Source organism: Macaca nemestrina, chromosome 4 (assembly GCF_043159975.1).
Source record: "Macaca nemestrina isolate mMacNem1 chromosome 4, mMacNem.hap1, whole genome shotgun sequence".
NCBI lineage: Eukaryota > Metazoa > Chordata > Mammalia > Primates > Cercopithecidae > Macaca > Macaca nemestrina.
Genome location: NC_092128.1, coordinates 143,169,002 through 143,196,794, shown reverse-complemented (window position 1 = coordinate 143,196,794; position 27,793 = coordinate 143,169,002). Strand labels below are relative to the sequence as shown.

The window sequence follows — 27,793 nt, the reverse complement described above, 5'->3', positions numbered from 1 at the left end:
GATGGGGTTTGACCATGTTAGCCAGGATGGTCTTGATCTCCTGACCTTGTGATTCGCCCACCTCGGCCTCCCAAAGTGCTGGGATTACAGGTGTGAGCCACCGTGCCCGGCTTAATGCCCTCATTTTCATTTCTGATTTTGGCTACTTGAGTCTTCTTTTTTTTTTTTTTCTTAGTCAATCCACTAAAAAGTTATCAATTTTGCTGACCTGTAAAAAACCTTTTAATTTTACCTATTCTCTTCTTTTCCTATTATTTATTTATTTTTACTCTAATCTTTGTTTCCTGTATTTATCTCTTCTTTTTCTAGATCCTTTAAACTGTATAGTTAGGTGACTGAATTGAGGTCTTTTATTTTTTATTTTTATTTATTTATTTATTTATTATTTTTATTTTATTTTTTTCCACTGAATGAGCCTCTTTTTATTCTCTTGGTAATCTCTTCCAGTTAACTACTTCCGTTATAGGTGATGAAATGGGTAAGGCTCCACACTTCAGATGTTGGCACTGCTATGAGCATGGTCTTTCCCTTTATTGCAACTCACAATCAAAACCTTTTATTCTTTTTTATACTCCAGTCCCGGAAGTAGTCTCCACTGTAGAAGTTAATTGATGAGTAGTAGCCTATAACCAGGCTCTAGCTCCTCTAGGAACACTACAGGATGAATTTAACTATGCGTTAAACTAAAAGGCATTCTCTCAAATATTTGAGTTAAAATGCATTTTATTTTTAGACAACCTACATGACATGTTTTTCTTAAAAACAATGCCTCCAACTCCAAATAAATCACAGTCAAAATAAATGAAGAGCTCAAGATGACATCAGTCCCATTTGTCTTAAGTCCTGGTGTTGTGTGGATGACAAGCAGAAGCCAGTTATGATGACAGGTGATCCAAAGTAATTGCCAAATTTGTTAACATTTTTCCATTTCTAAACCATTCTTAAAGAAAATCATACATGGAGTCACACCATCCTCGCGGTAGTCCAATAGAGCAACCATGCCATCAGGATTCATGTTTTCACCAATAAAGAACTGGTAGTTTTTGAAATTAGCAAGGATGTTTGAAATTAGCTTGATTTATTCTGCAGCCCCTGTCATAAAAGGTTTTACTCTGTTTTTCAAGTTTGCCTTTGATTGATTTCATGTAATCTTTTATGCACTTCTTATAGGTTTCTTTTGTGAAACTTGTTTCCTGCAGGTGATGGTTCATGACAGTATGGACACCAGTGATTACTGTGCTTTCGGTACCTTCGCTCTCTGGGCCTTCAGCGGAGGCATTTCCACCAATGAGCGAGTCATCAATGTTACCTTATGTCCTATTGCCCATCTTCCCCTCCACCTCCAGGCACAGTCCGTCCGCGATCTCCCGGATCTTGTAGATGTCGGAGAACAACTCATCGTGGCTGATGTGGCTGATGAGGTCCCGGTAGATAATCATGATGGCTGATGAGGTCCCGGTAGATAATCATGATGGCGACTGAAGGGAGACGACGGAGCGAGCGCCGTGCAGCCGGAGCGGCGCTCGGGGGGAGGGGGGAGCGGGCGGAAAAGCTATTTATTTTTTTTTTAGATGGAATCTCACTCTGTCGCGCAGGCTGGTATGCAGTGGTGCAATCTCAGCTCACTGCAGCCTCAACTTCCTGGTTCCAGTGACCCTCCCACTTCAGCCTCACAAGTAGCTGGAACCACAGGCGTGTAACACCATACCCAGATGATTTTTGTATTTTAGGTAGAGGTGGGGTTTCCCTATGTTGCCCAGACTGGTCTTGAACTCTTGAGCTCGAGTGATCCACCTGCCTTGGCCTCCCAAAGAGCTGGGATTACCCGCCTGAGCCACTGCACCTAGCCAGTTTGGCAGTGTTTTCTTTTTTCTCTTTCTTTCTTTTCTTTTTTTTTGAGATGGAGTCTCACTCTGTTGCCCAGGCTGGAGTGCAGTGGTGCAATCTCGGCTCACAGTCACCTCCGCCTCCCGGGTTCAAGCGATTTCCCTGTCTCAGCCTCCCTAGTAGCTGGGATTACAGACACCCACCACTACGCCGGGCTAATTTTCTTTATTTTTAGTAGAAACAGGGTTTCACCATCTTGACCAGACTGGTCTCGAACTCCTGACCTCGTGATCCACCCGCCTTGGCCTCCCAAAGTGCTGGGATCACAGGCGTGAGCCACTGCACCCGGCCGGCAGTGTTTTCTTGAGAATTTTTTTAATCAATGTTCATAAGCAATATTGGTCAGCTGTCTTCTTGTCCTGCCTTTGTCTGGCCCTAGTATCAAGGCAATGCTGTTCTCATAGAGTGAGTTAGAAAGTATTTCCTCCTCCGCCGGGCGCGGCGGTTCACGCCTGTAATCCCAGCACTTTGGGAGGCCAAGGCGGGCGGATCACGAGGTCAGGAGATCGAGACCATCCTGGCTAACACGGTGAAACCCTGTCTCTACTAAAAATACGGCAAATTAGCTGGGCATTGTGGCGGGCGCCTGTAGTCCCAGCTACTCGGGAGGCTGAGGCAGGAGAATGGCATGAACCTAGGAGGCGGAGCTTCCAGTGAGCTGAGATCCTGCCACTGCACACTCCAGCCTGGGAGACAGAGCGAGACTCCGTCCGAAAAAAATATATATATATATTTCCTCCTCTTCAAGTTTTTGAAAGAGTTTGCAAAGGATTGGCATTAATTTTTCCTTTAAATGTCTGGTAGCATTCACTGGTAAAGTCATACAGTCAAGGGTATTTCTTTGTTGGGAAGATTTTAATTAGTAATTTAATCTTCTTACTAGTTATAGGCTTACCCATATTTTCTTTTACTTTTTTTTTTTTTTTGAGACGAAGTCCCACTCTTTCCCTCCCACCTCCCCCCCACCCCCCCCACCCCCACCCCCCGCTGGAGTGCAATGGTGCTATCCCAGCTCACTACAACTTCTGCCTCCCGGGTTCAAGTGATTCTCCTGCCTCAGCCTCCTGAGTTGCTGGGATTGTAGGCGCCTGCCACCATGCCCAGCTCATTTTTGTATTTTTAGTAGAGATGGGGCTTCACCATGTTGGCCAGGCTAGTCTTGAACTCCTGACCTTGGGTGATCCGCCCACCTCAGACTCCCAAAGTGCTGGGATTACAGGCGTGAGCCACCACACCTGGCCAGTTTAGCCATATTTTTTATTTCTGTGTGATTCAGTCTTGGTAGGTTTGTGTTTCTAGAGATTTGCCATCTCATTTGGTTATTCAATTTGCTGGTGTACATATGTTTATAGTATTCTCTTATAATCACCTTAATTGCTGTAAAGTCACAGTAATGCCCTCATTTTCATGTCTGATTTTGGCTATTTGAGTCTTCTTTTGTTTCTTAGTCAATCTAGCTAAAAATTTGTCAATTTAGCTGATCTGTAAAAAAAATTTTAATTTTACCTATTCTCTTATTTTTCTTTGTTTATTTCCACTCTAATCTTTCGTTTCTTGTATTCTGCTAGGTTGGGGTTAGCTCTTCTTTTTCTAGATCCTTTAAAATGTATAGTTAGGTGACTGATTTGAGATCTTTCTTACTTTTATTTTTTATTTTTATTTTTTTTTGAGATGGAGTCTCACTCTGTCACCCAGGCTGGAATGCAGTGGTGCAATCTCGGCTCACTGCAACCTCCCTCTCCCAGGTTCAAGCGATTCTACTGCCCCAGTCTCCCAAGTAGCTGGGATTACAGGCCTGCACACCATGCCTGGTTAATTTTTGTATTTTAGTAGTGATGCGCTTTTGCCATGTTGGTCAGACTGGTCTTGAACTCCTGACCTCAGGTGATCCTCCTGCTTTGGCATCCCAAAATGCTGGGATGTTGGCATGAGCCACCACTCCTGGCTTTCTTATTTTTAAATGTAGATGATTACAGCTATACACTTCCCTCTGAGTGCTGCTTTAACTGCATCCCATAAGTTCTGTTATGCTGTGTTTTCATTTTCATTCATCTCAAAGTGTTTTCTAATTTCCTGTATGATTTCATCTTCAACCACTGATTAAGAGTGTGTTCACTTTCCATATATTTGTGAGTTTTCAAGTTTTCCTTATTACTGATTTCTAGTTTCATTCATCGTGATTATAAAATATTTAGCACTTTGCATACTTTCGAACTTTTAAAACATTAATATTTGTTTTGCAGCCTAATACACTGTATACTCTGGACAATATCCCACATGCTCTTGAAAAGAATGTGTATTTTGCTGTTGTTGGGTGGGTGTCTGTAAATGTCCATTAGATCTAATTGGATTATCATGTTGCTCAAGTGCTCTCTTTCCTGTTGATCTGATCTCTGTATTATTAACATTGAGGTAGTGAGGTCTCCAATGATCATTGTGAAACTCTATTTCTCCTTTCAATTCTATCCTTTTTTGCTTCATAGGTTTTGGTGCTCTGTTGTTAGGTGCATATATGTTTTAAATTATTATATCTTCTTGTTGGATTAATCTTTTTATCAGTGTAGAATTCCCTTGTCTCTCATAACCATTTTTGGCTTAAAACCTATCTTGCCTAACATATGGCCACTCCTGGTCTCATTTGGTTACTTTTTATTTTCTTTTTTTTGAGATGGAGTCTTGCTCTGTCGACCAGGCTGGAGCACAGTGGTGCAATCTCTGCTCACTGCAAGCTTCGCCTCCTGGGTTCATGCCATTCTCCTGCCTCAGCCTCCCAAGTAGCTGGGACTACAGGCGGATGCCACCACGCCCAACTAATTTTTTGTATTTTTAGTAGAGACGGGGTTTCACCGTGTTATCCAGGATGGTCTTGATCTCCTGACCTCCTGATCCACCCGCCTTGGCCTCCCAAAGTGCTGTGATTACAGGCGTGAGCCACCGCACCTGCTGCTTTTTTTTTTTTTTTTGAGATAGAGTTTTGCTCTTCTTGCCTAGGCTGGAGTGCAATGGCGTGATCTCAGCTTACCACAACTTCTGCCTCCCAGGTTCAAGCAATTCTCCTGCCTCAGCCTACCGAGTAGCTGGGATTACAGGCAAGCGCCACCATGCTCAGCTAATTTTGTATTTTTAGTAGAGACAGGGTTCCTCCATGTTGTCAGGCTGGTCTCAAACTCCTGACCTCAGGTGATCCATCTGCCTCAGCATCCCAGGCATTAGCCACCAAGCCCGACCTCATTTGGTTACTTTTTGCATGGAATTTATTTTTTCATTCTTTTGTTTTTAATCTCTTTGTGTCTGTGTATCTAAAGTGAGTCTCTTATATAAGACAGTATATAGATGGATCATGTTGTATTTTATTTTACTTAGTGTGCACTACCATGACAGCTAATTTTTGCCTTTTTTTTTTTTTTTTTTGTATTTTTAGTAGAGACGGGGTTTCACCATGTTGGCCAGAGCTGGTCTCGAACTCCTGACCTCAGGTGATCCGTCCACCTCGGCCTCCCAAAGTGCTAGGATTACAGGTGTGAGCCACCTTGCCCAGCCCTGGTGCTGCATTTTTGCTTTGTCCTCTCTCCCACAATGGCTAGCCAAAAATGTCACCATTTTGCTCCAGCCCCTTTCTTGACCTGTTTCTTTATAGTTACCTTTATTTGTTGATCTCTCACTTCCCTAATTAAAGGTATAAATTATTCAAGTTACTGTGATTTCTGATTTCTTTCTCCTAATATAAATGACCCTAAATACAATACAGGCCAGATGACCCAAGGAGACAATGACAGTGTACACTTCTTTTTTTTTTTTTTTTTTGAGACTGGGTCTCACTCTGTTGCCCAGGCTGGAGTGCAGTGGCCTGATTACAACTCACTGCAGCCTCGACCTCCTGGGCACAGGCAATCCTCCCACCTCAGCCTCCTGAGTAGCTGGGACTATAGGCATGTATCACCACACCCAGCCAAATTTTTTTTTTTTAATTGAAGAGAGGATTTCACCATGTTGCTCAGACTGGTCTGGAACTCCTGTGCTTAAGCAATCTGCCCATCTCAGCCTTCCAAAGTGCTAGGATTACAGGTATGAGCCCCTGCACCCAGCCCAATGTGTAGGCTGGTCTTACATGTCAGATATAAGGTTCCAATAATTCCATGTTATTTATTTTGAATGGGTGACATGTGAATGCACATGGGATGGCATTTGGGCAGAGCAGCAGCGCCCGAGTTCATCTTCCTCTCTTGGGTGGGACATCAGGAATAGTCCCCACTGGTGTCCACTTTGGGAAGCTCTGGGTTTCAGCTGACCTCTGCTTCTCATGGGTACCTAACTGCAACTTGCAGTGCCTTTTCTCAGTCAGGCATAAGAGCTGGAACTTCTGTTAATCTCTCAATATTTGCATAGGTAATGAAGTGTCTTCTGAAGTCAAAATATTTGAAAAGGAATGGCCCCTCCTTATTGTGTGGGTCAAAATCTCAGGTTCACCTTGGCTGCTCCAGGCTGCTGTGGATAGATATCCCTGAAGGGGTTCTTTCAAAAGGTGCCTCTAGATCTTGAAACTGTTGATTATATTGCAACTGTCACACCTACGAGGACTGCTGGCCTCAGCCAACCCCTCATCATGGAGCTGTAGAAACAAGGGAGAGGCTGCCCCTGCTCATGGCGCTCTGTATAGCCTTACTGAGGGGTTCAAGTGTGTCTTGGGTAAGGCAGGCTGGGAGAAAAGATATCCAGGGTTTTCAGCTATTGGAATGTTGGATCCTTAGCCAGGGATCGGGTAAACCATGTCCTAAAAAGACAGAATGATTAGGTAAAAAACAGAGTCACAAATGGCCAGTACTGCTTATAAACCCCACAAATCCTGGGACACGGTGAGAGCCTTCCACTCTGGAAACATCACTTGATACCTTGGTTGGACTGTCTGGAAATTCTACCTTTGGATCTCAATCCACAAATCCAGGTTGTCCCGGGGGTGTTTTTGCCATAAAAGGGTCAGAATTGCCATGCAAACAGAGAACAGTGCTGACAGGTGTTCAAAATCAAGTCGTAAACTCCATCTCAATGGAATCCTCTAGCTCATGGAAGTGGTGGAATATCCCTGCAGGTAACTGGACAGGGGATTTCCTCTCATTGTTCTGCCTCTCTGGACCAATGAGAGTTTCCAGATACAGCCGCCTTTGAAGAATAAAATTAGATAATTGGGTGGAATATCCCCTGAATATGTCTGGAAGCAATTACATTCTGCCTTGACTCCTGGGAGTGCTGAGTGAATAATGCCACCTTCATTGCATCTAATAGCGATGTGGTCAGCTCATTAGTGAAGTTCATATTTTTGTTAAGAAACTCGTGGTGGGCCGGGCGCGGTGGCTCAAGCCTGTAATCCCAGCACTTTGGGAGGCCGAGACGGGCGGATCATGAGGTCAGGAGATCGAGACCATCCTGGCTAATACGGTGAAACCCCGTCTCTACTAAAAAATACAAAAAACTAGCCGGGCGAAGTGGCGGGTGCCTGTAGTCCCAGCTACTCGGGAGGCGGAGGCAGGAGAATGGCGTGAACCCGAGAGGAGGAGCTTGCAGTGAGCTGAGATCCGGCCACTGCACTCCAGCCTGGGTGACAGCAAGACTCCGTCTCAAAAAAAAAAAAAAAAAAAAAGAAACTCGTGGTGAACTCAGTTTCCAAGCAAAATATTTACTTATTTTACTTTTTATTTTAGAGACAGGGTCTTGCTCTGTCACTGAGGCTGGACTGCAGCAGTGCAATCATGGCTCACTGCAACCTCAACCTCATGAGCTCAAGTGAACCTCCCACCTCAGGCTCCCAAGTACCTGGGACTGCAGGTACAGGCCACCATGCCTAGCTTATGTTTTTGAATTTTGCCTTTTTAGACACAGGATCTTGCTATGTCGCCCAGGCTGGTCCTGGACTCCTGGCCTCAGGCAATCCTCTTGCCTCTGCCTCTCAAAGTGCTATAGGATTACAGGTGTGAACCACCATGCCTGGCCAGGCAAAATAATTAGATTCTTCCTTTCTGGTACAGAAGGTGAAACTAGTGTCTCTGCTCAGTGGGATCCTGCAGGATCCTCTGCAGCTGTTGTGTAGGTAGATGCAGAGCTTCCAGGATGTGTATCCACCTTACCTTAACTTAGGTGGACATAGAGCCTGCAGGATCCTCTGCTGCTGCTGCTGCTGCTGCTATGGAGACTGAAAATGCTCTCCAGTGCCTAGCAGGCCAGGTGTAAAAGCTGACTTGGAAAGCAAGGGACATCAGTGCTGAGAGCACCTACCTGCCTGAGAATAAGAAGCAGACAGTCCTGGGTATGGCATCACTGTCATGGTTGGCTAGCAGGTACCAGATGAGGCATGGCCAGAAGTGGCCAATCAGCTTTTAAATGCCAAAGACAGGACAGTTACAGAGGGGAGAGGTGGAGAGGACATGGTGAGAGGGACAGTAAACACCTGCAACATGTGCACACACAGGTGGGCCCTTGGGGCAGAGTCAGCTGAGGTACGGTTGGTGATGAAGATGCTGTGTTGAGACACTGGATACCCAAGGCATTTATAAACGTTCATACACATTGGAGGGACTTAAGCCTACTCATGATACCACCCGGACCTCTTTACAAAAATACTGAAGATATAAAGATTTCTTCAATTGGACTCTGAACCTGTAGGTCTCTTTTAATGAGGGTCAAGCTCCAAGTTTTGTGTTGCTATGTGATTCTATTTCTTGATTTTAATAATGACAGAGAAAAGTATGGATACCTCCATTCCGAAAATCTACTGGGGCTGGGCCATCTGAAAGGATCATATGATACGGGGAAGAAATGAGAGTCTGTATTATTAAGAGAATCCTGGCCGAGTGCGGTGGCTCATGCCTGTAATCCCAGCACTTTGGGTGGCTGAGGTGGGTGGATCACAAGGTCAGGAGTTCAAGACCAGCCTGGCCAAGATGGTGAAACTCCGTCTCTACTAAAAATACAAAAATTATCCAAGTGTGGTGGCGAGCGCCTGTAATCCCAGTTATTTAGGAGTCTGAGGCAGGGAATTGCTTGAACCCGGGATGCAGGGGTTGCAGTCAGCCGAGATTGCACCACTGCATTCCAGCCTGGGTGACAGAGCGAGACTCCATCTCAAAAAAAAAGAGAGAATCCTCTAGAAGTCATATTTGTTGAGGGGTGAATAAGGTTGACATAGAGGCCAGAAGTGGCTAGAAAAGGTACATCATAATCTGATGACAGACCCCTGTTATGGAGTGTTTCTGGATGGTTCAGTCTTTCCCACAGTTGACTGGATCTTCTCCTGGTGTACAATAGCTCTGTGTCCACCTGGTGTCAAGTGGTTGGACAAGGGGGACACCTAGGATCTCCAGATCATGTCATTCCTCAGGAGAAACAAGTGTGTGAAGGAAGACATCCTTTGCAGTCCAGGAATTGTACTGCCCTCTTCCTAAGGCTGCTCTGTTTATTTATTTGTGTGTGTGTGTGTGGGGGGGGGGGGTGTGATGGAGAGTCGGGGGTGCATTTTGGAAGAAGACACAAAATTCTGTCCTTTAAATCTACCTAGATAATGCACATCTATGAATTCTATAGTAATACTGTCAGTCTTCCTTTGCATTTAGATATTAGAAACAGGTATTCACCTGAGAAAAAATGAGGTACCTAAGTTCACAGCTAATAAATAAGATCACTGTAGACATGACTGGGGAAGGGAAAAGAAAAGCACATAACTATCCTTGCTCAGAACAAAAACTACTAGGCTGGCGTGGGGGCTTATGCCTGTACTCCCAGCACTTTGGGTGGTCAAGGCGGGCAGATCACCTGAGTTCAGGAGTTCGAGACCAGTCTGGCTAATATGGTGAAACCCCATCTCTACTAAAAATACAAAAAATAGCCGGGCGTGGTGACGCGTCTGTAATCCCAGCTACTTGGGAGGCTGGCTGACGAAGGAGGATCGCTTGAACCCAGCTGGCGGAGGATGTAGTGAGCTGAGATTGAACCACTGCACTCCAGCCTGGGCAACAGAGCAAGACTGTCTCCAAAATAATAATAAATAAATAAATAAATAAATAAATAAATAAATAAAATTTAAAATTATGTTTAAAAAACAGGGAAATTAAGCTACAGTACATGATAGGAAAAACAAAATGGTAAGGAATTAAAAGAAAGCTAAAGGTAAGTAAATAAAAGCTAAGGGAACATGCTGTAAGTTCAACAAACCAAAATTAAGTAAAACTAGTGAAGAGGTCATCTACACAAGAATGATGAAGGGACACTTGGCAGTATAGAGATCTGAGTCCAAGGGCCACGAGTCCCAAGCCAGGCACACGGCATCCCCTGAACTACACTAAGGAGCCTCCCATTCTGTTACGCTTCTGATTTCGGAAGTAGGCTATACAGCTTGTCTATGCAGGGACACCTGCAGGGCTTCAGGAGTCTCATTAACTCAGATGGTTCCAGATCATCCCACTCCTGGGGTCCAGCCAAGGAGCCATGACTCACCTACTCTGTCATACTCCATTCATCACCCTGTGAGCAGGGCCTCCTTCACCTAGTGGATATGTGTCCCTCACTCAGGTCAGTAAATTGGGAGCCCCATCTACCCCCTTAACACAGGGACTACTTAAGGGCTACACATTTGATATGGTTTGGCTCTGTGTCCCCACCCAAATCTCATGTTGAACTGTAATCCCCACTTGTCAGGGGAGGGACCTGGAGGCAGGTGATTGGATCATGGAGGTAGATTTTCCCTATGCTGTTCTTGTGATAGTGAGTTTTCATGAGCTCTCATGGTTTAAAAGTGCATTTCCCCAATCTCTTTTTTTTTTGAGATGGAGTCTTACTCTGTTTCCAGGTTGGAGTGCAGTAGCGTGATCTCGGCTCATTGCAACCTCTGCCTCCTGAGTTCAAGCAATTCTCCTGCCTCAGCCTCCCGAGTAGCTGGGACTACAGGTGCATGCCACCATGCCCAGCTAATTTTTCTGTATTTTGCTTTTTAGTAGAGATGGGGTTTCACCATGTTGGCCAGGATGGTCTCAATCTCTTGACTTTGTGATCTGCCTACCTCGGCCTCCCAAAGTACTGGGATTATACAGGCATCAGCCACCACACCTGGCCTCCCCACTTTCTCCTGCTACCATGTAAGACGTGCCTTGCTTCTCCTTCGCCTTCTGCCATGATTATAAGTTTCCCAAGGCCTCCCAGCCATGCAAACTGTGGGTCAATTAAACCTCTTTTCTTCATAAATTATCCAGTCTCAGGTAGTTCTTTACAGCAGTGTGAAAATGGACTAATACAACATCTATGGGAGATTTTTTTTCCTTTCTTCCTAGAATCCTTTCCTGAAGTATGAAGACTTTCTTTTTTTTTTTTTTTTTTTGAGACAGAGTCTCGCTCTGTCGCCCAGGCTGGAGTGCAGTGGCCGGATCTCAGCTCACTGCAAGCTCCGCCTCCCGGGTTTAGGCCATTCTCCTGCTTCAGCCTCCCAAGTAGCTGGGACTACAGGCGCCCGCCACCTCGCCTGGTTAGTTTTTTGTATTTTTTAGTAGAGACGGGGTTTCACCATGTTAGCCAGGATGGTCTCGATCTCCTGACCTCGTGATCCGCCCATCTCGGCCTCCCAAAGTGCTGGGATTACAGGCTTGAGCCACCGTGCCCGGCCGAAGACTTTCTAATACTTGTCCTAGATATGTGCTTTCCAAATCTTCACAGGTCAGGCAGAGTCAAGCCCTGAACCTCAGAAGGAGGATACTTATCTTTCAAGAGGAAGGGAGGATCATGCTGTTGAACAACCCTGAGGATTTCAGAAAGGGGCTCTGGGTTTGAATGCTGACTCTTCCACTTACTAGCTCTGCACTCTCGGGGAAACTGTACCTCTATGAGCTTCAGTTTCCGGCCTGTATTGTTAGTGTACTATTACTATGTGACTGTGCTCAGTAATTAGGTCAGGGAATATATTTGGCAGAGATGATGCAGTGTTTTTGTTTAAAATCCAGAATAATCAGATTTAGGGGAAGCAATTGGAGGGTATGAAGCTACTCGGAGCTTCAGAACTCACCTTTCTGGGTTAATCCATGATGTGACTCCAAAGGGCATCTTGATGAGGATGCTTATTAGCCAGGAAGGTGTCAAGCTCCGCTTTCAAAGGAAGGGCAACTTATGTCCATTTTCCTTAAGGAAGGGTTTTTGTGGTTTTTTTTTTTTTTTGAGATGGAGTCTCGCTCTGTCGCCCAGGCTGGAGTGTAGTGGCGCGATCTCGGCTCACTGCAAGCTCCGCCTCCTGGGTTCACACCATTCTCCTGCCTCAGTCTCCCAAGTAACCAGGATTACAGGGGCCCACCACCACGCCCGGCTAATTTTTTGTATTTTTTTTAGTAGAGACGGGGTTTCACTGTGTTAGCCAGGATGGTCTCAATCTCCTGACCCTGTGATCCGCCCACCTCAGCCTCCCAAAGTGCTGGGATCACAGGCATGAGCCACCACGCCCAGCCAAGGAAGGGTCTTAACTACTGAGGCTCACATAAATTTAGAGCACTTATTTCCCTGTTGAAAAGGAAGTGGTGATATGACAGGAAGAATTTATTTTAGAACTACCTGACATGGTTGTGAGCCACACACGTGACTGCACCTATAGTCTCTTCTTTCCTTGGAGAACTCCCAACAGAAGAGGACAGAGATTTTGCCTAGGCTGAGGTGGGCACTTGCCTACCTGAAACAGAGACAAGTCTAGAGTAACTCCAGAAGGGTCCTCAAGAGGCCCACCTCCCTTTCAGGGCAGAAGTTCAGTTGCTGGTCTCAGGGAAAAGCCTGTCTTGTTGTGTGGAGCATCCCCAAACATACCACATTTTAAGCAGAAATAAAAAATATTTGCTGACAAAGTGGGGGTCAGAGAAGGGATGAGCGCACATCTCTAAAAAAGAAAGGCGCAGCACGCAGGTTCTAGTTCTTGACTTTAATGCCCTTGGAGTGTACTGAGGCTCCATACACCAAAGCACTCACAGACAGGTACATGAACTCACACAGGAAGTGTTATACTGTGTACATAAACCCAACACCGTACAGAAGGACGACGACGGACCCAGGTGACTCGAGGTGACTGCCTGTTCCCATACCCACTGTTTGTTCCCACCTCCCTCAACCCCTGCCAACCCCCATCCTTCCCCACTCAATACGTATATACACAGACATGATTCCCCCAGAATTCCAAAAAGTGCCTCTCCCACCCCAGTTCCCAACACTCCAGCTTTGGATGAAAAAACCCTCTCTCTTTTAAGGATCATGAGACAGGCACCACCTTCATGCAAGAGCCCCAGAAAAATAGTACCCAAGAAAGCTTAATAATGTATATTGGAATCAAATATGGATAGAACATATGCAGAAGGACAATATTTGAAATATTACTGGGATCAAAATGCTCAGTGTGGGTAGTTTTTGTTTTGTTATTGCTGTTTGCTTTAACCTGTTCAAGAGCTGGTTTAGACCAAGACCACACATGGATGCTCACGCCGCCTGTGTCTTATAAATGTCACTTCCTAGTCCTCCAGCAAGCAACCCAGAACAGGAAGATTATATCACCTGATAAGCCTGAAGCACAAGGCTCAGACAGTTCCCAGAATATCCTAAGCCCCAGGAAAGAACAGAAACTTCCAGAGTACAGCTGACTGCTTTCTGCATGGTAAGCACTGGGCAGCCTGGTGAACAAGGCAGAGGTAGAATAAGGAAGGTGACAATTCCTTCCTTTGATTTAGAGTGTTACGCAAAGAATTCCTCCCCTGGAAAGGGATGTGTTTCAGTGTGGTTTTGCTTCAGTTTTTTTCATTGCTATAACATTAGCTTTTTTATCTTTAAGGAATTTTATTATGGAGAGCATTTCACCATGTGGTCCCATCTCCTGAAACTTTCACTTTGGTTTGACTCACTGATAACTACTGGCCTGTCTCAAGGCAAGATGAATCCAGTTCCTTGTCAAGCGAGAGGGATTTACTGACATTACACACAACAATTCTATAAAGATGCACTTCCTTCTGATCAGGGAGAAGCTTTCAACCTTTAGAGCCTTCCTTCCAGACCCAACCCTTCTTCTGCTCTGGGCCTGGCCATTCAGAGTTGAAAAGGGATCAAATGGGGAGAAATCACTTCCACAGGGATAACCCCTTTATTTGGAGGCCATTAGCACAATCCACCACATCTAATTCACTTTTTAGCCTGGCCTCGGTTTCTCATCAGAGAATGGAGAAACTAGACCACTGAATTCGTTCACTCTATTTAGAAAGAGCTCTCAGCTTGCTGCCCAGTGTCACCTCTCTGTCTTCTCTACTGGCCAGAGCCTTGTGTCCTACAGTGGCACAGAAGACATTATTGTGAGGATCACAAAGGGAGTCAGAGAAACAGGGGTTTCTCCAGCGAGAGCCACAAGAAGTGTTCTTACCCAGCATCCCTGTAACCCTAAGCCAGCCTTCAGGACCTGTTTTTGAGCAAACCTGCATTTGAGCAAACAAGTTTCTCCCTGGCTTGCATGTATGGACTCTAAATAACCAAGCCCTGCGATGCTCCGTGGGATGGCGGGTAGCGGAAAGGGTCAAGGCCACATTACTGAAAGCACTGGGCTTAATGAACTGCTCTCTGTTCACACGGACTTTATCAATAGTCTGCCTCTCTGTCAAAAAATGAACACATATTAGGCAGTAGGTAACACCAATCAGAAGAACCGAAATCAAAGACTTTTCTCTTAGAACAATTCAAGAGCCATGTTTTTGGGCTAACCTCCAAGCAGGGACATCAGCTCCAAAAAAGCGACTATCCCTTTGTATATGAGAACAATAGAGAGAGCCCATATCTCAGAACATGAATGACTGTTCTTTCCTCTTAGATCTCAGGATTCACCTCTTTTCCACCTCTAAAAGAGAACAACAGGAGTGCACAACCATGCCCTGGAATCTTTGTTTACACAGAGGGAACAGGAGGTCACTGCCTTCCAGCCCCACGGAGGAATTCAACCAAAGTCCCAGGGCTTGGTCTTCTTTTCCTCATATGAACACAGACTTCAGCTCCCCCTATAGCCATCTCATCTATCTGGTCCTGTAAGTCTGAGACCAGGGAGGTTGTCCTCCCCAATTCCTTTATTTATTTATTTTAACGATGGTGTTGCCCAGGCTGGAGCATAGTGGCTAGCCATAGGCATGATCATAGTACACTACAGTCTTCATCTCCTGGGCTCAAGTGATCCTCCTGCCTCAGCCTCTGGAGTAGCGGATACTACAGGTGTGTGCCTGAGTAGCCTGGACTACAGGCGTGTGCCCAAGTAGCTGGGACTACAGACATGTTCCTGGCTCACATCAATTCTTCACACATTAAAAAAAAAAATCTCCCTTCAGGAATACCCAGGAAGAGACAAGTACGGTCATGATTACAGAGAGACGCCCTTAATGCAGCATGGAAATGTTACATTGTGATCAGTGGTGCTACACAGTTCTTCCTTTAGGAGATGCATGTCCAGACCCTGACTAGTTGGCCCAGGCTGTAGACAGAGCAAGAAGGAAATGCAGTAGTAACAGATCCTTGGGGATCTTTTTCAATTTCTGAAATAGAGGAGTAAGTAAAACAAAATATAGAGGAGTGAGGAGTAAAACAAAATATAGAGAAGTAAGACAAAAATAGAGCGGAATAAAACAAAAGGGAAGTTTTCTCTGTCTTCCTACGGCTCCTAGGATAGCTGTGTGTCTCACCCAGCCCTTCCTTTACCTTCTCAGAAGACATGCTCTCCTAGGAGAATGTTACTAGGACAGAGCAACAAGGTTTAAAGAGGGGGCCCCTTCCAAAGAGGTTCACCACAAATTGGATTCTAACACATGAGATAGCAGCCAAGGAGGTGTTCTGAGCCTCTAAAAAGGATGTTACATGTCAAACATAACAGAAGATCTAGGCATCTTGCCTGCTTGACTTGGGGAATCTTCAAAAGAAGCCTCTGAAATTTGCATTCCAGCCCTGTGAGAAGACAACCCTGCAAGCAAGGAGGGTGGTGGAAGATAGGAGAAGCTGTGGCCCTAAGACAGGGCTGTAAACATTGTGGTTTTCTAAGGCCAACTGGGTGCATAGCTTTGGCAGCTATGGTTAAATCTCCAAAAGGTGGTGAATAACATGTTCCGGAAGGAAAAGAGAAGTCTTTCCACATTTTAGGAAAGTGGGCAACTATTCTTGGAGGAGAAGGGGTGCAGTGGGACAGAAGATGCTCTTTCTTCTTCAGCCAGGGGCTACGGGGTGGCTGGTCAGGTAAATCCCCCATCATGTTCCGTGTTCACACAATACACTAAGCACAAGGGAGGGATGCTTGAACAGGGTCGAGGAAGTGATTAGGCCTCATCGATTTGATAATGTGGCTCTAAAATGGGCAGAAACTCTCTTGCAAGGTCAAGAAGGTGACGAAACTTCTTGGGACTTCCTGCTCAAGCCCTAGCTATCAGCCTCAAGGAAAGACTACCATGCCTTGAGGAAAGGCCAGGTGAGCACTGGCCGGAGTGCCTGCAGGCTGCAAGCCCTGAGCCCAACCCTGAGGTGCAGTCAGGGAGAGTGGGGCTACATCTCTGTCCCCTGGGAGCTGTGCCTCAGGACTCGGTCCTCACCTCGGCAGATTCTGGGGCAGTCAGCAGCCCCTTCAGGGATCTTACTCCCACAGCCACCAAGTGTGGTGGACATCCTCCCTGATGGGACTCTTGCCTACCAAGGCTACTCACCACCATGTGATCTTGAACTCATAGATGGGGCGCTTGCAGTAGTAGTGGTTCACGAGGTGCTTGTCACACACCCCGATGCACTGGTGGTCCACGGTGAGGCCCTGGGCCGAGAGGTCCGTGACCAGGCAGTGCAACAGGTCATAAACATCAGCCACAGCCTCCCAGGGCCCAAAAGACACATCCACTTCACAGTGGTGCTCAAAAAGCTGCCCGTCACTCTCACTCCGCTCAAAGCGCAGGGAGTTGAGGAGCGGACACTCATACGGGGTGATGGGCATCTCCTCCTTGAAGACACAGACCTTGAGCTTGGCAAAGCGGGCCTTCCGCTGGACCGCACGCAGCCGGGCGATCTCCACAATCCGCTCCAAGTGGTCTATGAGGATGAACACAACACCTATCACTGGGGTGAAGGGGCAGGACAGGGCGGCAGAGATGCACAGAGAAACAGTCCTGAAGATGGAGGATGCAGGAGGGGAAAGACAGATTTCTCGGGGAAAGGATTCAGGGGCCCAACGAAGGGCACAAACTGAAACAAGGGTCATGGTTCTCTACAGCAAAGGAGAGCCAATGGGACGAGGGTTGTCCTTCTGAAACACAATTTGCTGACTGTCACAGGCCAGGTAGGACCACCTTAACTGGAATCTCCCCAGTGTGACTGGGAGGGGACGACACTCCCTCCCATCTTGAGAAATCTGGATGAACGCTGCCCCCGGTGTCGTGATGGAGACCTAAACACTCACAGATGCCTTGCAGACCGCCTCCCACATACCCACCATCCTGGGCAGCTGACCCTCACCTTTGTAATAGGGCATGAGTCCCAGAAACGCTTGGCGCACCTTCTCGCCCTTCAGTGGCTGCATGTTCTCCAGCTGCTCCAGGAGGGGCCCGATGGCATAGTACTGGGCCTCTTTGTACACAGCTCGAACACGCTCCCTGGGTGGGAGGTCCCCTGAGCGCAGGAAATTCAGCACATCTCTGAGCAGGAAGGAAAGAGGGTCGGTGACAAGGAGCTCATGCTCCTGGGCAGTGCCATACAGTGCATTGGACAAAGTCTAAAACTAGACTGCCAGCTGTGTTACACTGGGTAAATGAACCTAACCTCTCCATGCTTCAGTTTCCCTGTCTGTAAAATTGGAGAAAACAATAAAACCTCATGATGTATTAGGAATTAAGTGATTAGAAAATTCCTGGCACAGAGTAGAGCCTCAATAAGTGTTACCAGTTGTTCTTATCAGTAAGCAACTATAATTACAATTATTAGGTACAATATTAGGTATTATTAGGCATATGTAAGTATAATCGGAAGATATGACATCTAGCCCTTTATATACATTTGTTTTAGAATTGAGGTGAAATATTCAATAAATGTACAAATATTAACTGTACAGTTCAATTTTTTTTAAGTATGAATATACCCATCCAACCACACCTAGATCAAGATGAAACATTTCCATTCCTTAAGGTTTCTCATGCCACTTCCCAGTTAATCCCTACGGAAGGAACCACTCTAACTTCTCCTTCGATCAGTAAAGATGAGTTTTGCCTTTTCTTGAAATACATATAAATAGAATTATGCAGTATGTTCTCTTTCGTACCTGGCTTCTTTCCTTTAACATAATGTTTTTGAAATTTATCCACCAAATAAATAAAAACAAACCGGTAGTTTGTTATTATTATTATTTATTATGTAAGTATACCCTTGCATGAATATGGTATAATTTATTTACCCTGTTGTCTCTTTGATGGACATTTGGGTTGTTCCCAGTTTTTGGCTATTATGAGTAAAGCTGGGATAAACATTCCTATATTAGACCTTTAGGCCAGGCACGGTGGCTCACACCTGTGATCCCAGCACTTTGGGAGGCCGAGGTGGGTGGATCACCTGAGCTCAGGAGTTTGAGACCAGCCTGGCCAAAATGGTGAAACTCCATCTCTACTAAAAATACAAAAATTAGCCAGGTATGGTGGTAGGCGTCTGTAATCCCAGCTACTCAGGAGGCTGAGGCAGGGGAACTGCTTGAACCTGGGAAGCGGAGGTTGCAGTGAGCTGAGATCATGCTACCGCACTCCGGTCTGGGTTACAGAGTGAGACTCCATCTCAAAATAAAAAAACCTTTAGTGGACACAAGCACAAATTTCTTTTGAGTAAGTATCAGGAGTAGAATTGTTCGGTCATAGGGTAAGCACGTGGTTAACAAAGTGGTTGCAGCATTTTACATTCCCACCAGCAATGCAGAAGAGTTCTAGGTGTTCCCCATCCTTGCCACTAGTATTATTCTGTAGCTATGCAGAGCAGGTAAAATGCCTAAACATAATGTCTGAAAGAACAGTTCCAGGGCTGAATAAAATCACATATTGTATTTTCTTAAAATAAAAATTCTGTCCTTCTAATTCACTTTTCAGATTTTCTTTTCTTCTTTTTTAAGAGATAGGGTCTTGTTCTGTCACCCAGGCTGGAGGGCAGTGGTGCAATCGTAGCTCAAGGCAGCCTCTAACTCCTAGGCTCAAGCAGTCCTCTTGCCTCAGCCTCCCGAATAGCTGGGACCACAGGTGTAAGCCACCAACTTTTCAGATTATTTAGTGCTAAGAGTAATCAGATACATCACTGGTACGTGTGGAAGAGAGTAAGTAAACCCCAAGATTATGCTACTACCTCAATAATAGCTTAGTCTATGACCTAATACAACACCAGCTAACACTCGCTAAGTATTACTCGGTGCCAGCCACTATTCATGGGTTATCCCATGTAATCCTCTCAATGACATTGGGGGTGTGTGCTATCTTATCCCTATGTCATAAATGAGGCTCAAGTGGGGCCCAGCCAGGTTCAGGAACATGCTTGCTCAAGTAGCCACCGCTGCCAGAGGCTCAGATCCAGCCATGGCTGACTCTATACCCACATCCACCATGGTCCAGCTTCAGCAGAAGCATTTGGACCAGAGTGTGGCAAGCTGATGACAATGGGGAACAACCCCAGGTGGAGGCCCAAGCGGCCTTCATGGTGGATGCTAGGGGTGCATAAGCTGTATAGCAAGAAATGCACCCTACGAAATGCCCTGAACCCCCTATTTTATCTGAGTCATTCAACAACTTCATCTGCTGCTGATGAATCATAGGTCACAGGAACTCATCAGCCAAAGTATGAATGTCGCCACCTCCTGCTTTCTGCCATGCCCTTGCCTGGCGCTGTCACTCTCTAACTGTGGCCACCTGGGCGTGGGCACATCCACCTCAAGTCAAACCCAGACCCCCCTCCCCAAAATCCCTTCTAAATCTTCAGCAAACCTTGGTGAGCTCTGAAAAACAAAACCCTGGGGTAAGGCCCAGCTAAGGGTGTTGTGGGAGCTGCCAGCTGGAGCCGGCACTTTCCTTCCCCAAACAGCCTGCAAACAAATATCTTTTTATAGTTCTGCAGAGCGATGTGACACTTTGTTTTCTCAGCATTGGAGGCAGCTGATAACCCACTGGGGAAACCCAGATGCTTCCAAGCAAGTTATCTGACCAAGGGCTCCTTTCTGAGAATAAAAATGATCTTTCCCACAGTGTGGGCAATCCTACTTGGAGGCCAGCACAGAGATGCAGTGGTTGGAGAGTTTCTGCCTCCCGGACACTTGGTTCAAGGTCTCTAGTCATCTCCAATGTCAGACTGAAAGAGCTAAGAGTTCCAGTCACGTACTCTGAAAAGGACATGGCTAGGGGTCATACCAAGGCTCTTTATATAATCCTCATTGACAAGCCTGTGCAGCAGCTATAATTATTTCTCATTTCACAAACATGGAACCTGAGATATAAAGTCTTTAAATTGTTTATGTGTAAGACTGTCAGAACTCCTTTCTTGGGAAAGGTTTTGTTTTCTTTTTTTCAGAGACAGAGTCTCGGCCGGGCACAGCCTGTAATCCCAGAACTTTGGGAGTCTGAGGCAGGAGGATCACTTGAGTTCAGGAGTTCGAGAACATCCTGGCCAACATAGTGAAACCTCATCTATACAAAAAATCAAAACTCAGCCAGGCGTGGTGGTGTGCACCTCTAGTCCCAGCTACTTGGGAAACTGAGACAGGAGAACTGCTTGCACCTGGGAGGTCAAAGCTGTAGGGAGCCATGCTCACGCCACTGCACTCAGCTAGGGCAACAGAGCAAGACGCTGACTCAAAAAAAAAAAAAAAAAAAAAAAAAAAAAAAAGACAGTCTCACTCTATTGCCCTGGCTGGAGCACAGTGGTGGGATCACGACTCGCCGCAGCCTCCAACTCCTGGGCTCAACCAATCCTCCCAACTCTGCCTCACAAGTAGCTGTGACTACAGGCAAGCGCCACCGCACCTGGCTGCTATTTTGCTGTTGTTGAGATTGTGTTTTGTCACGTTTTAGTGTTACCTCACAGGAACAACAGAGGTTTTTTCTTTTTTTTTTTTTTAAAGACTTTCCTTGTCAAAATTAAAGGAGAACAACACTAGGTTAGTCTTTCATCTTTTTTTACTGTTTTAAACTACTGAAGAAGTCTGGTAACCATTGCTACACACGTACACACATTTCCTTCCCATGGCAAGGCTGAGCCCCAAAATCCAGATCTAAAGGTATTCTCCAAGTTGTTTTAGACTACCCCCCAACATGGGATTACACTTATTCCTCTCCACACAGATGACAACTTCCTGGTCTCATATTGCGTAGGATAGCCAGGTGTGGTGGCGCATGCCTGTAGTCCCAGCTATTAAGGAGGCTGAGGTGAGAAGACTGCTTGAGCCAGGAGTTTAAGGATGCAGTGAGCTACGATGGCACTGGTGAACAGCCACTACATTCCACCCTGGGCAATATAGCAAGACCCTATCTCCAAAAAAACAGCCCCCTCAAAAAACAAAAAAGCACCTAAAATTAAATAAATACTGTAATACCAGCATTTTGAGGGGCCAAGGTAGGAGGATTGCCTAAGGCCAGGAGCTTGAGACCGCTCTGGGCAACACAACAAGATCCCATCTCTATTTATATATATATATATATATAAAGATGATAGTATATATCATCATTTATTATATCATTTATCTCTCTATATATATATATAATGATGATAGTATCACACACATTAAGACCAGTGGAAGCCCCAGTGCATCAGAGCACATATATATATACATATATGTGTGTGTGTGTGTATGTGTATGTCTGTGTGTGCATGTGTATATAATTAGATAAATAAATAAAAATGAAATTTTGTTTTGTTTTGTTTTGTTTTTTTGAGATGGAATCTCGGTCTGTCGCCCAGGCTGGGGTGCAAAGGTGCGATCTCGGGTCACTGCAACCTCTGCCTCCTGGGTTCAAGCGATTCTTCTACCTCAGCTTCCTAAGTAGCTGGGATTACAGGTATGAGCCACCACACCCAGCTAATTTTTGTATTTTTAGTAGAGATGGGGTTTCATCATGCTGTAGTGAACTGGTCTTGAACTCCTGGCCTCAAGTGATCAACCTACCTCAGCCTCCCAAAGTGCTGGGATTACAGGCAAGAGCCACCACGCCCAGCTGAAAATAAAAATTGTTTAACTGTCTAGGATGGAAGCAATTTCATCCAGCCAGTGTGTGTTATTTGGAATTTCTCTGGCTGTCTTTGTCTCCTTTGGCCAAAAAAAAAAAAATTTGATCTCTTTCAAGAAGCCAATTTATTAAATTTCATCAATATGTTATCTCCTCTTCTAGGTACTATGGAAGATACCAATGTCCCATACTTTTTTTTTTTTTTTTTTTGAGACGGAGTCTCGCTCTGTCGCCCAGGCTGGAGTGCAGTGGCCGGATCTCAGCTCACTGCAAGCTCCGCCTCCCGGGTTGACGCCATTCTCCTGCCTCAGCCTCCCGAGTAGCTGGGACTACAGGCGCCCACCACCTCGCCCGGCTATTTTTTTGTATTTTTTTAGTAGAGACGGGGTTTCACCGTGTTAGCCAGGATGGTCTCGATCTCCTGACCTCGTGATCCACCCGTCTCGGCCTCCCAAAGTGCTGGGATTACAGGCTTGAGCCACCGCGCCCGGCCTAATGTCCCATACTTAAGCCTAGGCTAATCACTTGCTAGCACTACAAAGTTGATTGTACAGGGAGAGACATACCCAAAGTGTGTGCCATCTCGGTCGATGAAGTAGCGGCCCTCGGAGTCCGTGGGGATGTAGTGCCGCCCACTGAACATGGCTGCCAACATGGTGTCTTCGTAGCACCGCAGTGTGGACAGGCGTGTAGTAAAGTGAGCCCCTCCGATGTTAAGCGGAACAACCTCAGGAAACTGGAAAGAAATCACCAGGGCTCTCAGGCAGGCAGCGGGGATTGAGAGCTGGGGTTGCTCCATCTTCACTCCCTCGGGTCTGATTGGTGCCACACCATTCATTCAGTCACTCAAGCCCAGGGGTCCATCTGAATACTTTCTTTTCTCTCTTCCCTCTGCCCCACCCTCATCTCCTGCCAAGTCTTACCCATTCAAACCCTGATAGCTCTTCTGTTTTTTTTTATTTGAGATGGAGTTTCGCTCTCGTATCCCAGGCTGGAGTGCAGTGGTGTGATCTCGGCTCACTGCAAGCTCTACCTCCAGGGTTCACGCCATTCTCCTACCTCAGCCTCCCCAAGTAGCTGGGACTACAGGCTCCTGCCACCATGTTAATTTTTTGTATTTGTTTTTTTTTGTACTTTTTTTTAGTACAGACGGGGTTTCACGGTGTTAGCTAGGATGGTCTCGATCTGCTGACCTCATGATCCACCCGCCTTGGCCTCCCAAAGTGCTGGGATTACAGGTGTGAGCCACTGCACCCGGCCCCCTGATAGCTCTTAAATCAGGTCTCTTCACCTCAACTCCATTATCACTGCTCTAGAGCTCAAAGCCTTCAGTGTCCTCTCACTTCCTGAATTTACCATCTTAGTGTTCTTGCTCACAGTGTCTTCTGTGCCCAAAACGCTCTTACCACTCTCCTTCTTCTTCTGTCTATATGGCAAGGTAAATGGCCCCATATAGTGTTACAGGTTGTTCACTGCATAAAAGCTGGATGAGAGTGATCTGCTATGTGCCCTTTTTCTAATTCACACCAACGTACCATACAGGTTAGTGGCATCTACTCATTCCAGAAATTTCTATTCAAGTTCCCCTCATCTGTGAGCATTTCTGCTCTACTGTCCCTCACCTGCCCCCAGGACAGAGTTGACACATTCTTCGACTGTGCTTTCATCATGTGCCACATTCTCCTCTATAATAGCACCTAGCACAATACATTGCCAATTATTTTCCTCCGTCAATTCACTCCACTAGACCTCAAGCTTCCCAAAGACAAGGAAAGCATCTTGGTCACCAACCACGGGCTGCCCACAGCAGAGCTCAGTAGTTGTGTGTTGAATACTTCCAGGTACCTACTCCTCTCCTGATCTGTTAAGTGAGACGGTCTCCAGTCCAGCTAAGGTTCTGGAGGCAAGGGCTGAGTGAGGAACATGAAAATGATGGCATAAATGTACCCTAAGAAGCTCGAGGTTTCCCTTAAAATGCAAGGTTGTTTTTTGTTTGTTTTGTTTTTCCTGTTTTGCACTGCTTGTGGTTTCTACCAAACTGCATTTGAAAGAAATGAGGTCATTTTAAGTTCTCTTTAATCTTCCCACAAACTTCCTCCAGATCAATTCAAATTTTATCCCTATGCATCTTTTTTTTTGAAACGGAATCTCACTGCAATGCCCAGGCTGGAGTGCAATGGCATGATCTCGGTTCCCTGCAACCTCTGCCTCCTGAGTTCAAGAGATTCTGCTGCCCCAGCCTCCAAAGTAGCTGGGACTACAGGTGGGCATGGCCACACCCAACTAATTTTTGTATTTGTGGTAGAGATGGGGTTTCACCATGTTGGCCAAGCTGGTCTCAAACTCCTAACCTCAAGTGATCTGCCTGCCTTGGCCTCCCAAAGTGCTGGGATTATAGCCATGCGTCCTTTTCAATATTACGTCTCTCCTGCTCCAGTGAAAGTTTGCTTGTCTACACAGTCCCCTTCCCAGCTTTCAAATCCTTTGTGAAATAAAATAGGGTACAAATACATGAAATAAAGCTGACCCAGGGCCTTGGGCAGTGCCTGGCTCACGTAAAGACCCAAAATTCACTGAATGAACGAACAAAATAGACAGGGAGTTACACCTCTGTGTGTGTATGCACTGTTACTCTTCTGTACCCGTAGGACATGAAAATGCCTTGTGCTTACTCTGTAGGTCCTCTAAAACCATTTTATGTGTGTATCAAGGGCTCAGATAACATTTTGGAATAATAATACTGAACATTTCTGGAGCTCTTTAAACCGTTTCCAAAGATACTTCATACCAATCCAAGTGTTTGCTCCATATTAGAGACGAGAGGATTGAAGCAGAGAGGACAAAAGCCATCGGAAACAGTTTTGGAGCTCACATGGGGCAATGTCATCAGCGGGGGGAGCTGGCGGTGGGGCCCTAGTCTGCAGTCTGTGCTCTTGTGCTCTTTCCCTCAAACCACATCATTTTCCCAACGACAGTGAACAAAAAAATAGCACCACTGTGACTAATGACTTTTTTCCAATTGCAGAGATTACTTCCAGATTTTTGCTCATTTTCCCATGACATTGTGTGTATGGAGCTTGCAATCCCAGCACAACACTATCTGCTTCCCAAGAGCATCATCACCTAGCCCAGCCTGTTGAAGGCCTCTATCCATTGTCCTGGGACTCCACATACCACATGCTCCTGGATCTGGCACTATCTTAGTCCCTGCCTCCTAGAAGCCATCTTCGGTGTCCAGTAACACTTCACCTTCCCTCCTCTTTATTTTTTATTTGTAGAGATGGAGTCTGTGTTGCCCAAGCTGGTCCCAGACTCCTGGCCTCAAGCAATCCTCCTGCCTTGGCCTCCCAAAATGCTGGGATTACAAGTGTAAGCCACCACACCTGGCATCGTTTCCCTTCTCTTGCTTTTTTTGTTTTTGCTTGTAGGTAGGGTCTTATTGTGTCACACCCAGGCTGGACTACTGTGGCACAATCACGGCTCACTGCAGCCTCAACCACCAGGGCTCAAGCGATTCTCCCAACTCACCTTCCTGAGCACCTGAGAGTACAGGCACACACCACCAAGCCTGGCTAATTTTTATTTTTGTAGGGGCAAGATCTCACTGTTGCCCTGGCTAGTCTCTAACTCCTGGCCTCAAGCAATCCTCCCACCTCAGCATCCCAAAGTGCTGAGATTACAGATGTGAGCCACCATGCCTGGTATATTTTCCTGTCTCGAGTGTCATTTCAGGTGTTGACATGATAGTATCACACACATTAAGACCCGTGGAAGCCCCAGTGCATCAGAGCACAGCAGTCTGTGAGTGCAAGCCATGGGATGCCAGGTGACTGTAGCTACATCTATGAACTGGCCTGCTCCTTATCTGCAGACAGCTCCTTGCCTTGTTCCTTGGGCAGCTGGAGACTAGGTGCGGGCAACCACTACAGTATCCTGTTGGATTCTCTAGAAGACATCTTTTTCTTTTCTTTTCCAAAATTCATCCAACCCAAAATGCCTTTTTTTGTGTTTCCAGTCGTAGTAGGGCCGGGGCCCCTGCTATGTTGCCCAGGCTGGCCTCCAACTCCTCCCCTCAAGCGATCCTCCCTCCCAATGTGTTGGGATTACAGGCTTGAGCTACCGTGCCTGGTCAGACACCATCGGCTCTCGGGGCTCCAGGGTCCCCCTCCCACGGCCCACCCTCCCTCCTATCTTCAGTAAACGTGGGACATGGGGATGGGAGTAAATCACCCCAAAGAGTACTGAGCGGAGGGGGTAGGGAATGGGGAAGCACATCTAGTGGGTGCAATTGACGGGTTGAACGTGGGTGGGGAGGGGTGCAGGTGGTCGGGGGAGGGGCGTAGGTGGGCGGGGGAGGTGCAGGTGGGTGGGGGGAGGGGGGTGCAGGTCCGCGGGCCCCGCCCCCAACCCCGGCACCGCCCACCTGCCAAGGTCAGCTATGCCCGGCGCCCGCTTCTCCCCCGCGCCCCTCCCCACGCCCCCACGGCCCGCCGCCCGCCCGGGTACCTCCTGGGGCAGCAGGGGCAATGCGTGCCCCGCCTGCGTGGCCGTCGGCGTGGCAGGCTCCAGAAAGTCGTCTTCGGCGTCGGAGCTGGACATGGCACCGTCCTGGCGACGGCTGTCTGGCTCCCGCCCCGTGACTACCACCATCCCTCTGGCTCTGGGCAGTGGGCGCGGCTTGGGGCGGGCGGGCGGAGGCGGCGGCCCCGGGCACTCCCTACCGCCTAGCAGCGCCTGGCATGACGCGGCCGGCTGCGGGCGGGCCTGAGGGGGCCGAGAGGCAGTGCGCAGGCGGGAAGGCGGCGGCTCAGTCAACGCCGACCCGCTTGCGCCCAGCCGCTGGCCTGACGCCACCGCCTCCCGCTACTGGCCGACGCCGCTCTGATTCCGCCATGACTGGCAGGAAGCTCGCCCAGTCGAAGAGCAGGCAGCGCCAGCGGCCTGCGCCTGAGTGGTCCCTGGGGGGCGGCCTGCGAGCCTGCCGTGCTCTGATTGGTCCTCTGGCCAGCGGGCGCGCCCTCTCCGGGAGACCCGGCGGTGGTGGGCCGCTACGCTCTCATAACTGCGCCTCCGCTTGTGCGGTGAGGACGGTTCCCGCCCACGTCAGGGTAGATCCCTGATCGCTTCACACAAGGGCTCACGACTTACTCGAGTGTCTGTCCCCAGGGCAGCGGGTCCTTGTCTCCTCAATGGAAGGCCTGAGCACCCTTTCCTGGAGGATGTGGCGGGAGGAGGGCTGAGGTGGCTGCGCCCCGCGACCGCGGCTGGCTCCGCCCGGAGCCGCAGGGCACCGCCCGGGTGTCCAGTCCTTCCCCACTCACTGACGCAGGAATCCGAACGAGAAGACCCCAAATCGGAGCACTTGAGTTCAGTGAATAATGACAGTGACTCCCCACCGTTACCGTTTTTCCACCGTGACATAGAGATGGAGATAGGCCCTTCCGCAAGATGCTCCTGGGCTGGGAGGCGGAGTCCAGCGCCAGAGGTCCGTTCAGCGCAGGGACTCTCCTGGGGATCAAGGTTCTTAGCCCGTTCAAGCCATTTTCTCTTTTTTTTTTTAAAGACAGGGTCTCGCTCTTGCCCGGGCTGAAGTGCAGTGGCGCCACCATAGCTCATTGCAAACCCTGGGCTCAAGCGATCCTCCCGCCCCAGCCTCCCGAGTACCTGGGACCACAGGCTCG

At 47.3% G+C, this 27,793-nt stretch overlaps 1 protein-coding gene and 1 pseudogene across 2 annotated transcripts; both read right to left on the bottom strand.

Annotated features, from left to right (window-relative positions):
- Positions 1–398: 398 nt before the first annotated feature.
- On the bottom strand, positions 399–2,788 carry LOC105466328 (translationally-controlled tumor protein-like; annotated as a pseudogene).
- A 2,976-nt stretch (positions 2,789–5,764) lies between these two features.
- On the bottom strand, positions 5,765–27,548 carry LOC105466327 (potassium channel tetramerization domain containing 7). 2 transcript variants are annotated; one of them, XM_011715311.3, is made up of 5 exons: positions 26,619–26,950; positions 22,679–22,848; positions 17,392–17,570; positions 16,596–16,968; positions 5,765–6,658 (listed from the first exon to the last, which is right to left on the bottom strand). In XM_011715311.3, exons 1-5 carry the CDS (start codon positions 26,760–26,762, stop codon positions 6,613–6,615), a joined length of 912 nt encoding a protein of 303 aa, XP_011713613.1. In that variant the 5' UTR covers positions 26,763–26,950; the 3' UTR covers positions 5,765–6,612. The 2 variants fall into 2 exon arrangements, with proteins under 2 accessions (XP_011713613.1, XP_070951406.1); XM_071095305.1 differs by lacking the exons at positions 5,765–6,658; positions 26,619–26,950 and adding an exon at positions 27,261–27,548 and having other exon boundaries at positions 12,803–16,968.
- Between the last annotated feature and the right edge of the window lie 245 nt (positions 27,549–27,793).